At 43.3% G+C, this 15,517-nt stretch overlaps 1 protein-coding gene across 21 annotated transcripts in view; it reads right to left on the bottom strand.

Moving 5' to 3' along the window:
- LOC118897873 (phosphodiesterase 4D interacting protein) overlaps positions 1–15,517 on the bottom strand; it is a 218,171-nt gene that overhangs the window by 31,346 nt on the left and 171,308 nt on the right. For 9 of the 21 annotated variants that reach the window (XR_005020563.1, XM_036857374.1, XM_036857497.1 and 6 more), the window contains 8 exons: positions 10,360–10,552; positions 9,354–9,473; positions 8,202–8,730; positions 6,492–6,727; positions 5,411–5,462; positions 4,069–4,292; positions 3,316–3,468; positions 1,111–1,296 (listed from right to left, as the gene is read on the bottom strand). Coding sequence is in view for 20 of the 21 variants with exons in the window: in XM_036857374.1 (XP_036713269.1) it covers positions 1,111–1,296; positions 3,316–3,468; positions 4,069–4,292; positions 5,411–5,462; positions 6,492–6,727; positions 8,202–8,730; positions 9,354–9,473; positions 10,360–10,552 (1,693 nt within the window). In the remaining variant the exon portion in view is untranslated. The remainder of the gene's footprint in view (positions 1–1,110; positions 1,297–3,315; positions 3,469–4,068; positions 4,293–5,410; positions 5,463–6,491; positions 6,728–8,201; positions 8,731–9,353; positions 9,474–10,359; positions 10,553–15,517) is intronic. The other 12 variants (XM_036857384.1, XM_036857456.1, XM_036857537.1 and 9 more) reach the window with 4 other exon arrangements.

Below are 15,517 nucleotides of genomic sequence, written 5' to 3'. Positions count from 1 at the left end.
TTCACCTCCTGCAGAAAGGAAGATGTACAAACTCTTCTAAAAATAGACTCAGTCTAGCTGGTTCTGGAAATCAAACTGATGTCAGAGTAAACAGTGTATCCATTTTCAGAGCTGATAAATAAGCCGATCCGAATGACCTTTGGGGTTTCAGATATGCAGATTCCTAGCTGTGGTCTTAGGTTGTTGGACACCCTTCGTACAGTGACCCTACCATCAATTTCTACCTCATCCAAGCTCTTCTTTACAGGCACAGAGTGTGGTTTTAAGGTAATTTCAAATGCTTTCTAGTTTTTTTAAGCACTACTAGAGAGCAAATTCATCACTTGAGGTTCTTTTCTTATTTTAAGCTATAAGTGATAGCTTATAACTTAAAATAAAACAAAATGTTTTATGATGTGGCATCCAGACCATATTTACATCAAACCTTTCTCTAAAAGATGATTACATATTCTATGAATTCTGTGACTAAATAACATCAATTATATCTGGGAGTTGACAGAATTCGCAATCAGACATCACAGCCTGTGCTTCTGGTTCTAGCTGTTCTCATGTCACCTGTGCAGAAACAGAAATTAACCTCGTGTAAGGGGAAGAGAGGTTTGGCACCCCTTCTTAATCCCTCTTCCACCATCCTTTTAGCCCCGAACCTGATGATGTCAGAATTTGAACTTGACTAAAAACATTTCACAGAGGAGGATATAATTGCCATGGAAATGATCCCATTGAATGTGGCCATCTTTTTCTGGCCACTTCATCCTGCGTCGGCAGGCAAAAAACCTCTCTCCCGTGCCCTGCCAGTGAACATGTTGCCAATGTGTCAGGGCTTCAACACACTTGGCGGAAGCTACCCCACACAGTCAGCAGTGGGAGAGCACCAGGTCTAGGGCCTGATGAACGTATATACCTGTTAACTGATGAGACACACACATGAGAAAGATAACAGTAAATACAGTTCCAAAAACAGCAAGCACAGCTCTCCCTCAATCGTCCACTGATAACGTGTACCCCTATGTTATTTTTTAAAACTCTGCCATCCAGCCAAAGCCATGCAGAGAAACACAGTGTGGGTCCATCATTTGCAAGAACACAAATGCAGCAGGAAGTGCTCACTTTCTCCCAACTGCTTCTGCAGCATCTGCAGCTCCTGCTGAGCCTCAGCCAAGGAGACCATGGGTGTCTCACAGCAGCCAAGGAGGGGAGGGCCAGCAGAGCTGAAAGGCAGGAAGCTGGGCGGAGCTGAGGGCAGTGGTGCCTGGGGAAGGCTAACCAGCGTGGGTATGGATTGAAAATGAAGGCCTAGAAACAGAAAGTGAGGGAGAAAGGAGATAAACCATTAGAGAGAAAGTCAGAGAAAAGAATGGGTGAAAGATTGAGAAGGTGAAACTATTCCCTGACCAAACATCTCCTTGGGGAGTGCCTATCATTCAATGTGGTGATGACTGAGATGGCCAAGGGGAAGCACTGTTACCCAAGAGGCTGGCCTAGCTGACCCCCTCCTCCCCCTTCCCTGCCAGGGCTACCCTGCATACACATTCTATGCTCATCTTGAAAACAATTGGCTACAGAAGGCAAGGTGGCATTACCATAACCCAGGCAGCCATGAAAGCCCCATCCTAGCCATCTGGACATGGATAGGTGAGGATGGCTGTGCCTGGATGCTCTCAAGAGCCCCTGCGGTGCTGCTACCAGCATGTGCTAGTCCTGGCCCTTGTGACAAGACTCTCCCTACACCTAGAACTCCTCTTCTGAAAGCAGCAGGACTCATCCTGAGGAGGGCAGAAGTAGACTAAGATAGTGGGGAAGTTTGCATGACTAATGCATGTAATTCAACACTGATGGAAACAAACTTCAGAATCCCAAATCAATGTGTTCATTCACCAAAAGAAAAATAAAAGCCTTGGCATACTGACTTAGACACAATGGCTTGCAAATCTTTCTGGACATTCAAATAATTTAAGAAAAATTCTTGAAATATGTGGATTCTTTCATCCTTAATGCAATCTACTGAATCATAAACTCTGGCAGTAGGGCTTAGAAATTTGTTTCTAAAAAAATCTTCACAGGTGATCATTAGGCAGTCTATCTATAGACAGGTCTTTAGGAACCCTGGGAGTTCTGAAGTTTGAATCTGTCTCCTCTTCTTAAAAAGAGTTATAGGGCAGGTAGCCCCCAGAGGGAGAAGAAACCAAGACAGACCTGTGGAGAATGTCTCACGTGAAAGACAATGATCACATTCTGAAAAACATTCCTTACCCCAAGATACTGACATAGTATCAGAGCAGTACAGCAAAGACCCCTGAATTACCAAGTGACACAGACCAGGCCTCCTTCAGGGAGGCATTCTGATTTTAAAACCCCTGACCTTCTGCTCTTTTTGATCCCAAAGCATTTACACAGATGTCTACAGTGCTAGGTGAATAGCTTTTCCCCATGATTTCCTGGTTTAGCAGCTGCCCACTCTGGCCCAGAAACTTTGAGCCTAGGCTCAGAAAGAGTGAACACATTCTTGTTCTTAAGATTTTGGTTGACTTGTCCTCAAGAGAGACAAGGGTGGCAGAAGGAAAGTGCTGTTCTTCTGGGGGCACCTCTACATGAGTCCGACCTCACTACAACCACACTGAAGGCAGCCAGCCAGCCCATCTTGTTGGGGGTAGGAGGTGAGAACAAGGTTTGCCCTTTCTCTGCCATTGCTGGTGTGGAGCTGTGATTGAACAATGCACCCCCTGGTAACTAAGCTGAGGCAGGTAAATGAAATGTACAACTCTTGGTCCAAGACACATACCATATACACATCAAGGACTACCAACCCATTCATAAACCCATGAATGATAATGTAATATGAACAGAATCTTGTCTAAGGATACTGAAGCATCCTTAGCTATGAAGTAACCATCCCTACCTACTGTAGAGGCTCCTCTGCAGATAAAATGGGGAACACATATAAGGAAGCAGCGGATGTAAATTTCCCTTTGTTCTTTGGCTACAGTAATCCTGGGAGAAACATTTTGCCTCTTTGACTCCCAGGGTGAAATGAGAGAAAGAAATGAAGATGCTTCTTTTAGAATGATTAGCCAACTATTGGTCAAAATTGATATGTAGATCAAAGTCTATTGCGGATTATTTACTTTTCTAAAATATTTAAAACAAAGAGTAGTCAGACACTATTAGCTAATTTATATGGTCTCTTGATTTTGTCTAGGATTTGATGTATTGATATATAAGCTCCTAATGATGCTTTTCTTGTCCCTGAAGAAAAGTCAAACAGGCAGCTGAGGAAGAGGAGATGAAGACCCTGCCCCCTTGGCTGTTGCATACCTGGATGGGCCTGGCTGGCCTCCTTGGGGGGATTCTGGGGAGCTGGCAAGCTGATGGGGTTGCAGCTGGGTTCGGCCTTAACCCCCTGAGATGCACTGGTTGCTGATGGTTTAGAAGACAGTACAGCAGAATGACTCGAATGGCGGATGGAATCTACAAAACCCATGAATGAAAGAACATGTTTGATGTTCTACAAAGAACTGGAATCTGGCCTTATATTTAACCAGGGCAGAGCCAAGCACAAGCATTGGGAGCGGTGTTCATTCCTTACTGGCAGGTAGCTCCTTCAGTGAGGAAAGCCACCTTAGAGGTGAGAGTGGGGCTCAGAGCCTGAAACCATGAAAATGGCACCTCCAAAAATACCAGGCAAGTCCAGCAGCATTCCGTGGACACCCACGGAAACTCAGGGGTTCAGGAACTGCAGCTAGCTGGAGGGATAAGATATCCCATCTTAAAAAAGGAGGTCAGTCAGACAGATTGTATGCTCATGAGGCAGTGGGGAAGAGAAGCCTCCGTAATCTCACTCTCCCCACTGTCGTTCGCCTGGTCCAACTGCAGCATCCATATGCTGGTGGAGACCCAGCGACAGGGGTAACTTGTAGAGTCAGGAGCAAAGCAAAGATCCTGACCCACTGGGGCCTGTGCTTGGCACGGTTCAGCCTGGTACACACCAAGGTGCATCTATAGGGCCTGGATGTGGAGGTCTCCTCTCAGCCTAGATAAAGGTGGTTCCACTCAGAAAGTGGAGGCTACCTGAGTGACCAGGTGAAGCTTTCTTCTCTTCATAGTATGTGTACTCGCTGGCTATGTCCATGTCAGAGCAGGCTTCCGGCTCATCAGACGAGAAGGAAGAGCTGCTGGGAGACCGCTGGGAGTCAGACAAGGCACGGCTGCTGGAGGGCGTTAGGGACCGTGCGTCCAACGTGGCCTGCAGGACTTCAATCACTTTCTCCTTCTCCTGCAGCTCCCTACTGAGCCTAGTGGGGGGAAGGAGGACAACAGCTGAACCCAAAGTCACTGGACTAGCTAGTCCTGACTAGGGCACATGGGAAAAGCCACATAAGTCAAGGGGACCATTCCTGCAAAGGGTAAATGAAATTACCCATCTCTGATTAGGAGTGGAAAGTAGGTCAGGTGCAAAGGGAAGGAGAGCGAGAGCTACCCAGTGCACTGGCCACACAATACACTGAGGACTAGCAGAGGCCCAGCTAGCGCTCCAAGGCACTGCTGCTTAAATAACGGTCCCCAGGACAGCTGGAGTCCGAGAACTCTTGGTTCCCAGTCTCCAATAAGTACAGAAATGCAAGGTAAGCCTTAAGAAACATAGCAGTGTGGCGTTCCCACAACATCCAGGAGTATGATAAGTAGAATCATCTGGTTGACTGAGATACAGACAATGTGTGTGTCTGTGATGGATTAGAAATGAAAACAAACAAAAAAAATACTTTGTCCTTCACTGCAGATATTTTGAGAAGCACTGAATGGTCTAAAGCACACTCACGACACAAAGGGGCGTGAACTAGTGACTACAAAGGACTCTGAGCCTTAATTTTATTGCACATAATGAGATAATATTCAGGGACTCAGTGAAAACTGGTTCCTAAGATGCTGTAGCCTCCCGGGATCTGCAACGTCAAGCACTTTTTTTAAAATCAGAAACTGTAATACAATTCTTTTTTTCCCAAGGAAATTGTGTGGCCATTAAACTAGCTGCCAACTCAACTTGGGGTAAGTCAACTTGGCAAAAAGCACACCTTGGTCTTTAAACACACAGTGGGGAAGCAGAGGAGATCCTTGGGGTGCCAAGGACCCTTAAAACCTGGTTAGTTTACTTTTAAGTCAGACTGACTCTAGGTTACTAAGCTAATAATATAATAATAAATCTAGATTACTAATTTGAATAAATATCCAAACAGATATCAATAGAACTATATCAAAAGAGAGTAAGGCTAAAAAGAACAGTAATGTGTTCCATGAATAAATGAATTCATTACAATCAGCATTTTCCTTTTTCCCCCTGATTTGTGAAACTGCAGCCACCCTTGACCCCTTAGGCCTTGTTCCTGATTCCTTTCCCAGATCCTATTTGAATTACCTCAGGGCCAGCGGCTCAAGTCCAGCTTGATCTTTCTCACTTTTATGATCCTCTGCAAACCAAATTCAGAAAGAAACAGTAAGAAATTAAACAGGTCTCACTTCACACATTATAAATGCAGGAGCCGATTTGGGTACAAAATAGTGACTACTCTATGTGTGCCCAGTATATGTGGGAGAATTACTCTGGGAGACCTCAGATTGTATCTTTAGAGAACAGACCTGCAGGTTCTCCTGAGCTCACCAGGCAGACCTTCCCTGACCTGGTAATCACCATCATGACTTCCTCTGCCCTAAATCAACACAAAAAATGTTTAAAAGGCACTTGGCTAGCTTCCATCTGGAACATTCCAGCCTCCAAGCCTGCCACAGACTGACTCCCAGACGGACCAGCTCTGTGACCCATCACAGCTTTCATGTAGAAACTACTCTTGCTTTGAGGAGATGACAAACAGCCCTGTCCCACCTCTGCACCTGCCACTAGGATGTGGGATGGTTGGCCCCCAAGACTGATCCTGCTGTTCTCCCTTGGGTGCTCTCAGGAAATTCTAAGTCAAGGGCTTCAATAATTACCAATATTCCTAGCCCTTGTAGTATGACATTCAGTGTCCAAACCATGTTCAAAAGGGCATAGTGCTTCATCTGTATTTGAATTACATTCATGTGCCATACCAGGCAATAGATGAAGAAACAGAGATACCAAAAGGTTAAGTCATTTGCCCAGAGAAACTTAATGGCAACATCCAGGCTAGAGCTTGCGTAGTGCAAGTCTCGGTTCAGGGCTCCTTTAACTACAGTGAAGTCCTCTGATCTCTTCTCCCTTTCTCCCCCTTAGCACTAGATGGACTTAGCCTCCTTCCCTAAAGGTCACATTCCATAAATGATGCCGTAATCATGGCCTCTCTGACCCTGTGGTTCCTCCTCGGTGCTTCCCACTGGCCAGTCCTGATTCTGTAATGACCCCTGGGAAATGAAGTGGAAGCAGAACCTGGGTTAAAAGGCTGTGGTGGAGGTGTGGCGGTCACCTGGGGCTGGGCTCTGGGAGGGACTGAGAGTGTCCAAAAGCCCTGTGGCCAACTTACTGGTGCTGAGTTTGCTGGTGAGCCTCTCTGTCAGCTGGCTTCCCTGAGCGAGTTGCTCCCGGAAGCTCTGCCCCAAGAAGTAGTCAATGTCATTGCTCCTTAGGAGGTCCTCGAAAGACTTTACTGTATCTTTCGCATGCTGGGTGAGAAGATAACAGATACCTCTCCCTTCTCGTATTTTCTGGCGTAGGTAGGATAGTTCTCGGGCCTGGTCCTGAATCAGGGAATCATATTTCCTAATGTAGGAAAGAAGAGGAAAGGGTAAGAATGGAAAAGAGTGAAAATTAAGTTATGGGGGCTTCTGTAGTCATTTCTGTGAGAACATCTCTAAGAGTTCCTCAGTTTAAGCTGAATTCTGGCACAAAAACCAAAGGGTGTATTTAAGAGTAAATTCTGTTCTGACAAACTTGCATCAAACAACCTGGTATGCCACCATTCTTCCACGTTTTATATGTGTCAGTCATGTGTCCAAAGATGAAAAATAAGTTCTGTGGGGGTAAATACAGTGCCATATTTTACATCCCTTACAGCACCAATATAGTGTAGACTCACAGTTGATACTCAATAAATACTAAATATAGTTATAGGGTAGATGCTCAATAAATACTAAAAATCCAAATAGGTCCTTTCATGTCTTCTACTTCAAAGACCATCTATATTATGGCAGACTGTATTTTGCAAAGATGGCCGTTACTCAAGCTCCCATTCCATGTGCTCTTCTATAATGTGGCTGTGCCCCTCTTTCATCATCGGGCAGGTTATTCTCCACCTCCTTAAATCTGGGTGGGTTCTGTGACCACCATGACCAAGGTAACATGGTGGAGGTAACACTGCACCAAGTCCAGGAGTCGCTTTTAACTGGCCTGGCACTTGGAAGCCAGCTGCCATGCTGAAGTGAAACTACCCTGAGACCACCGTACTATGAGAGGCCCAGGCCAGGAGGAGAGGCCCCGGAAGACAGGGAGCCACATGAAGAAAGAGAGAAGCCAAGGAGCACCACGTCACCAGACACATGAATGAAGAAGCCATGTCCAGCCAGACATTTCAGTGACTCCAGCCCCAACCTCCATCTGATGGCAGCTGCATGAGAGACCCCAAGTGAGAGCTACACTGCTAAGCCCAGCCAATCCACATAAATTATTGTTTCAATCCCCTAAGCTTTGGGGTGGTTTGTTACTCAGCATAGATAACCCAGATACTGAGAGGGATATCTACCCCGGTGTTTTTCAACCACAAAGTGTCAATAACAATAATAATTATGGCAAATAGCGTTGAGACCTTTAATATATGCTAGGCATTATTATAAGCACTTGTATTAATTCATTTAAACCTAATAACCACCCTTTGAGATAGGTTTTCTTATTATCCTCATTTAATAGGTAAAGAAATAGGCTCAGAAAGACTGAGTAGGTTGCATAGCCTGTAAGTCCCAGAGCTAGGATTCGAACCCAGGAAGTCTGACTCCAGTCTTACTACGTATATCATATATCTTGTCACTTTAAGAATACATTCCTAAGAGGAAATCCCAGGGACCTGGTATCTCCCAGCAGGGGTCACGTGTCCTTTCTTCAGACCTAGGGCTACCATTTAAATAGGTGCTCCTCTGATTGCCCTGATGGGTTCTCTCTTCTACCTGCCCGGGCTACCCTCCTTCAAACATAAACTTAGACATCATCAATCAAGTAATGGCCCAAAGAGTACCCTCCTTACCCAGGCCACGAGGCTGATCTCAGCTCCTCGGCCAGCTTCCCTTCTGTTCCAGTTTTCGGGAGCTGGGCTTCCAGCTGGGACACCCTCTGGATCAGACTCTCCAGATCCTTTTTAGCCTGAAGCCCTGGGGCGTAGAAAGCCCCAGTGCCATCAGACAGCCACCCCTCGTCCTCATCAGTGACACTATGAGGTGAAGATCCCTCGAGGGTACCAACAGCCTTCAGCTTTTGGGGTCTCTCCAGACTAGATGAATAATCGCTTGTAACTGAGAGGGACCGGACCCGGCTCTTGAGGTTCTGAATGACCTTGTTGGCGTTCTGCAGCTGGGTCTTCAGATCTTTGATGTCCTTACATAGGACAGAGATGTCTTCTGACTTTCCATATGCCTGGAACTCCTCCTGCTTCCCTAGCTGGCTCTCCAAGGGCTTCTTTCCAGGGGGGCTGGCCGGTGTGGAGCCCAGGTGTCCCTGCTCAGAGCACAGCCCCTCCATTAGGACAGTTTCCCTGAGGCTGTCATGCTCCTCACACTCTGAGAAAAGACAAAGACATCTTCCTGAGTAAAGCTGGGCATGCTGCTGAGGCCACTCCCTTCGAGGTCTTGAGGACAATAATTACTAGAGCAAAAGGTGAAGCAGTACTGTATTCAGCGCTGGCACTGTACTAACATTCGAATGCAGTATTTCTTACCCTCCCAAGAGCTCTGCAAGTCAGGTGTGGTCACCTTCTATTTTACTCAAGTGTTTTTCTCCTCGATTTCAATTTGGTGGATGTCCCTATAGTGACAGTACTTTTATAATAGAAGAATATTTTTTTTAAACTACTGGTTTGCCTATTCTCCCAAAGCTCATCTGGTCTTCTCATTAATAAATAGACCTTAGTATTTTTTTCTATAATAAACAGTTGGATAGAACATTTTTTTTTAATTAACAGCAGTATGCTGAAAACTAATTGTAGAAATTCAAACTCACACTCAGCCTCATTCTGGGCAAGAGTTCGCCTCCAAACTTCCTGTCCCTCTCTGGTCTTGTGTCCTCTTCAGTCTACCACACCCCCTCATCCCTACTCCTCGTTGCATGTGGGACTGGCCAACAGCACCCAAATGTGAAGGCTGCCTCCAGGGAGGGAAGGTAAACCCCATACTTGTGCCCTTACCGGGACTGGTGCTCTCCTCCCGCTCAGCCTCATTCTCGCTTCGGCCACAAGTCTCATAGCCCAGGTCCTGGAGGTCCACCTGTACCTGCTTGCTGTCCTGCTTCACCAAGGATTCACCTGCTTAGGAAGAGACAGGGGGTGTTACAGAGTATCTGAACTTCCCACATACACCCTCATCCTCAGTGGCACATACCCTGGCCCTTAGGGTGCAGGGAGGTTAGATCCAGAGTGGGATAGATGCTGCTTTGGACTTAGGTGGGAGAAGAGACCACCTGCTCCAGACAGCAGGACTTCCCTCCACCAGGATGAGCCTGCCATTGATGATTCCATCTATAGATAATGGGGCTTCGCTGGGACCAGACATCTTTAAGTCATCTCTGGAAGCCCCAGGGAAACTAGTAAATGCTTTGTTCACAGGGGCTCAGTAAATGTTTGAATGGAGCTGAACTAATTCAGAGTTTCAAAGACATCTAGATCTGTACTGTTCCGTAAGGTAGCTACTAGCCACATGTGACTATTTTATGTTAAACGGATTAAAATTAAGCTTAAAATTCCCAAGTTGAATTAGCTACATTTCATGTTCTCCATAACCACATGTGACGTAGGTATAGAACATTTCTGTCACCGCAGAAGTTCTATTAGAAAGCGCTGATTCTAGACCAACAATGATGGTATATTTTTTAAGAATCTGATGTGGTGCAAAGAGGAGCAGAAGAGAAGCAATTAGCATACGTTGAGAGAGGTAAGGCAGTTTGTTGACTGTACCAGAGATCAGCAAATCTAGGTGTTAGTCCAATTCCTCCCTATACTGTCACGGCAAACTTGATTTATTCATTTACTCTTCTCTGCCATCTGCAAATTGAAGTTAAGTATCCACTTCCACAATCCTAGGGTCATGGTCCAGATTAAATTTGTTATGAGGTTGGGGAAGAAAAGTGAAGTCTGCAAAGCATGTAGCTTCTCAGGGAGAAGACAGACACTTTGGTGACGTGAACTTAAGACTTACTAAACATGACTCTGTATTTCTCCAGCTGGTTGGCCTGGGCAAAGACAGTGGCTTCTGATATCAGCAGCTTCTCCTGGAGATCTTGATAGCGTTGTCTGCACTGTGCCAACTGGGAGCGCAGGTGCTTGGTGGATCCTGGGAGGCTAAATTCTGACTGAGGTCCAGAGTTACGGGCCTGGGGCTGGTTGACCAGCTGTGAAAAGAGCCAGCACAGGGTCAGGGCAGTCTGCGCTCATCCCCCAGGCAGTGATGGCTGCTTCCCCTTGTGAACCCTGTGGACTTTATTCATGTGTCTGTCACAGCACTCCTCATCCTATTTGGCAGTTCCTTGCTTTCCGGAATGAGCTCCTGGAGAGCTGGGTTAATGTTTTATTCATCTCTGTATCTACAACACATAGCATGGTGCCAAGTGAATCTACGAGGAGGAGCTCTCAGTAAATGTTTGTTCAATGATTGAAGAGAGAAGGGGTGGAAACCTCCACTCATCCCTCCTTGCATTCCTGCCCAGTTGTCCTCTCAGAATCCTCTGCAGAAAGTAGAACACTCCCGAATCAAGCCTCTTAGATAGCCTCAACCACCAGAGGGCAGACAGCAGAAGCAAGAAAAACTACACTCCTGCAGCCTGTGGACCAAAAACCACAGTTACAGAAAGATAGAGAAGATGAAAAGGCAGAGGGCTATGTACCAGATGAAGGAACAAGAAAAAACCCCAGAAAAACAACTAAATGAAGTGGAGATAGGCAACCTTCCAGAAAAAGAATTCAGAATAATGATAGTGAAGATGATCCAGGACCTCGGAATAAGAATGGAGGCAAAGATTGAGAAGATGCAAGAAATGATTAACAAAGACCTAGAAGAATTAAAGAACAAACAAACAGAGATGACCAATACAATAACTGAAATGAAAACTACACTAGAAGGAATCAATAGCAGAATAACTGAGGCAGAAGAACGGATAAGTGACCGGGAAGACAGAATGGTGGAATTCACTGCTGCGGAACAGACTAAAGAAAAAGAATGAAAAGAAATGAAGACAGCCTAAGAGACCTCTGGGACAACATTAAATGCAACAACATTCGCATTATAGGGGTCCCAGAAGGAGAAGAGAGAGAGAAAGGACCAGAGAAAATATTTGAAGAGATTATAGTCGAAAACTTCCCTAACATGGGAAAGGAAATAGCCACCCAAGTCCAGGAAGTGCAGAGAGTCCCATACAGAATAAACCCAAGGAAAAACACGCCGAGACACATAGTAATCAAAGTGGCAAAAATTAAAGACAAAGAAAAATTATTGAAAGCAGCAAGGGAAAAACGACAAATAACATACAAGGGAACTCCCATAAGGTTAACAGCTGATTTCTCAGCAGAAACTCTGCAAGCCAGAAGGGAGTGGCATGATATACTTAGAGTGATGAAAGGGAAGAACCTACAACCAAGATTACTCTACCCGGCAAGGATCTCATTTAGATTTGATGGAGAAATCAAAAGCTTTACAGACAAGCAAAAGCTAAGAGAATTCAGCACCACCAAACCAGTTCTACAACAAATGCTAAAGGAACTTCTCTAAGTGGGAAACACAAGAGAAGAAAAGGACCTACAAAAACAAACCCAAAACAATTAAGAAAATGGTCATAGGAACATACATATCAATAATTACCTTAAACGTGAATGGATTAAATGCCCCAACCAAAAGACATAGACTGGCTGAATGGATACAAAAACAAGACCCATATATATGCTGTCTACAAGAGACCCACTTTAGACCTAGGGACACATACAGACTGAAAGTGAGGGGATGGAAAAAGATATTCTATGCAAATGGAAATCAAAAGAAAGCTGGAGTAGCTATACTCATATCAGATAAAATAGACTTTAAAATAAAGAATGTTACAAGAGACAAGGAAGGACACTACATAATGATCCAGGGATCAATCCAAGAAGAAGATATAACAATTATAAATATATATGCACCCAACATAGGAGCACCTCAATACATAAGGCAACTGCTAACAGCTATAAAAGAGGAAATCGACAGTAACACAATAATAGTGGGGGACTTTAACACCTCATTTACACCAATGGACAGATCATCCAAAATGAAAATAAACAAGGAAACAGAAGCTTTAAATGACACAATAGACCAGATAGATTTAATTGATATATATAGGACATTCCATCCAAAGACAGCAGATTACATGTTCTTCTCAAGTGCGCACGGAACATTCTCCAGGATAGATCACATCTTGGGTCACAAATCAAGCCTCAGTAAATTTAAGAAAATTGAAATCATATCAAGCATCTTTTCTGACCACAACGCTATGAGATTAGAAATGAATTACAGGGAGAAAAACGTAAAAAAGACAAACACATGGAGGCTAAACAATACGTTACTAAATAACCAAGAGATCACTGAAGAAATCAAAGAGGAAATAAAAAAATACCTAGAGACAAATGACAATGAAAACACGACGACCCAAAACCTATGGGATGCAGCAAAAGCAGTTCTAAGAGGGAAGTTTATAGCTATACAAGCCTACCTAAAGAAACAAGAAAAATCTCAAGTAAACAATCTAACCTTACACCTAAAGAAACTAGAGAAAGAAGAACAAACAAAACCCAAAGTTAGCAGAAGGAAGGAAATCCTAAAGATCAGAGCAGAAATAAATGAAATAGAAACAAAGAAAACAATAGCAAAGATCAATAAAACTAAAAGTTGGTTTTTTGAGAAGATAAACAAAATTGATAAGCCATTAGCCAGACTCATCAAGAAAAAGAGGGAGAGGACGCAAATCAATAAAATCAGAAATGAAAAAGGAGAAGTTACAACAGACACTGCAGAAATACAAAGCATCCTAAGAGACTACTACAAGCAACTTTATGCCAATAAAATGGACAACCTGGAAGAAATGGACAAATTCTTAGAAAGGTATAACCTTCCAAGACTGAACCAGGAAGAAACAGAAAATATGAACAGACCAATCACAAGTAATGAAATTGAAACTGTGATTAAAAATCTTCCAACAAACAAAAGTCCAGGACCAGATGGCTTCACAGGTGAATTCTATCAAACATTTAGAGAAGAGCTAACACCCATCCTTCTCAAACTCTTCCAAAAAATTGCAGAGGAAGGAACACTCCCAAACTCATTCTATGAGGCCACCATCACCCTGATACCAAAACCAGACAAAGACACTACAAAAAAAGAAATTACAGACCAATATCACTGATGAACACAGATGCAAAAATCCTCAACAAAATACTAGCAAACAGAATCCAACAACACATTAAAAGGATCATACACCACGATCAAGTGGGATTTATCCCAGGGATGCAAGGATTCTTCAATATACGCAAATCAATCAATGTGATACACCATATTAACAAATTGAAGAAGAAAAACCATATGATCATCTCAATAGATGCAGAAAAAGCTTTTGACAAAATTCAACACCCATTTATGATAAAAACTCTCCAGAAAGTGGGCATAGAGGGAACCTACCTCAACATAATAAAGGCCATATATGACAAACCCACAGCAAACATCATTCTCAATGGTGAAAAACTGAAAGCATTTCCTCTAAGATCAGGAACGAGACAAGGATGTCCACTCTCACCACTATTATTCAACATAGTTCTGGAAGTCCTAGCCACGGCAATCAGAGAAGAAAAAGAAATAAAAGGAATACAAATTGGAAAAGAAGAAGTAAAACTGTCACTGTTTGCGGATGACATGATACTATACATAGAGAATCCTAAAACTGCCACCAGAAAACTGCTAGAGCTAATTAATGAATATGGTAAAGTTGCAGGATACAAAATTAATGCACAGAAATCTCTTGCATTCCTATACACTAATGATGAAAAATCTGAAAGAGAAATTATGGAAACACTCCCATTTACCATTGCAACAAAAAGAATAAAATACCTAGGAATAAACTCACCGAGGGAGACAAAAGACCTGTATGCAGAAAACTATAAGACACTGATGAAAGAAATTAAAGATGATACCAACAGATGGAGAGATATACCATGTTCTTGGATTGGAAGAATCAACATTGTGAAAATGAGTATACTACCCAAAGCAATCTACAGATTCAATGCAATCCCTATCAAATTGCCAATGGCATTTTTTACGGAGCTAGAACAAATCATCTTAAAATTTGTATGGAGACACAAAAGACCCCGAATAGCCAAAGCAGTCTTGAGGGAAAAAAATGGAGCTGGAGGAATCAGACTCCCTGACTTCAGACTATACTACAAAGCTACAGTAATCAAGACAATATGGTACTGGCACAAAAACAGAAACATAGATCAATGGAACAAGATAGAAAGCCCAGAGATAAACCCACGCACCTATGGTCAACTAATCTATGACAAAGGAGGCAAAGATATACAATGGAGAAAAGACAGTCTCTTCAATAAGTGGTGCTGGGAAAATGGACAGCTACATGTAAAAGAATGAAATTAGAATACTCCCTAACACCATACACAAAAATAAACTCAAAATGGATTAGAGACCTAACTATAAGACTGGACACTCTAAAACTCTTAGAGGAAAACATAGGAAGAACACTCTTTGACATAAATCACAGCAAGATCTTTTTTGATCCACCTCCTAGAGTAATGGAAATAAAAACAAAAAATAAACAAGTGGGACCTAATGAAACTTCAAAGCTTTTGCACAGCAAAGGAAACCATAAACAAGACGAAAAGACAACCCTCAGAATGGGAGAAAATATTTGCAAATGAATCAACGGACAAAGGATTAATCTCCAAAATATATAAACAGCTCATTCAGCTCAATATTAAAGAAACAAACACCCCAATCCAAAAATGGGCAGAAGACCTAAATAGACATTTCTCCAAAGAAGACATACAGATGGCCACGAAGCACATGAAAAGATGCTCAACATCACTAATTATTAGAGAAATGCAAATCAAAACTACAATGAGGTATCACCTCACTCCTGTTAGAATGCGCATCATCAGAAAATCTACAAACAACAAATGCTGGAGAGGATGTGGAGAAAAGGGAACCCTCTTGCACTGTTGGTGGGAATGTAAATTGATACAGCCACTATGGAGAACAATATGGAGGTTCCTTACAAAACTAAAAATAGAATTACCATATGACCCAGCAATCCCACTACTGGGCATAT

Source organism: Balaenoptera musculus, chromosome 1 (genome assembly GCF_009873245.2).
Source record: "Balaenoptera musculus isolate JJ_BM4_2016_0621 chromosome 1, mBalMus1.pri.v3, whole genome shotgun sequence".
NCBI classification, from domain to species: domain Eukaryota; kingdom Metazoa; phylum Chordata; class Mammalia; order Artiodactyla; family Balaenopteridae; genus Balaenoptera; species Balaenoptera musculus.
This window is presented reverse-complemented; position numbering and strand designations above follow the sequence as displayed.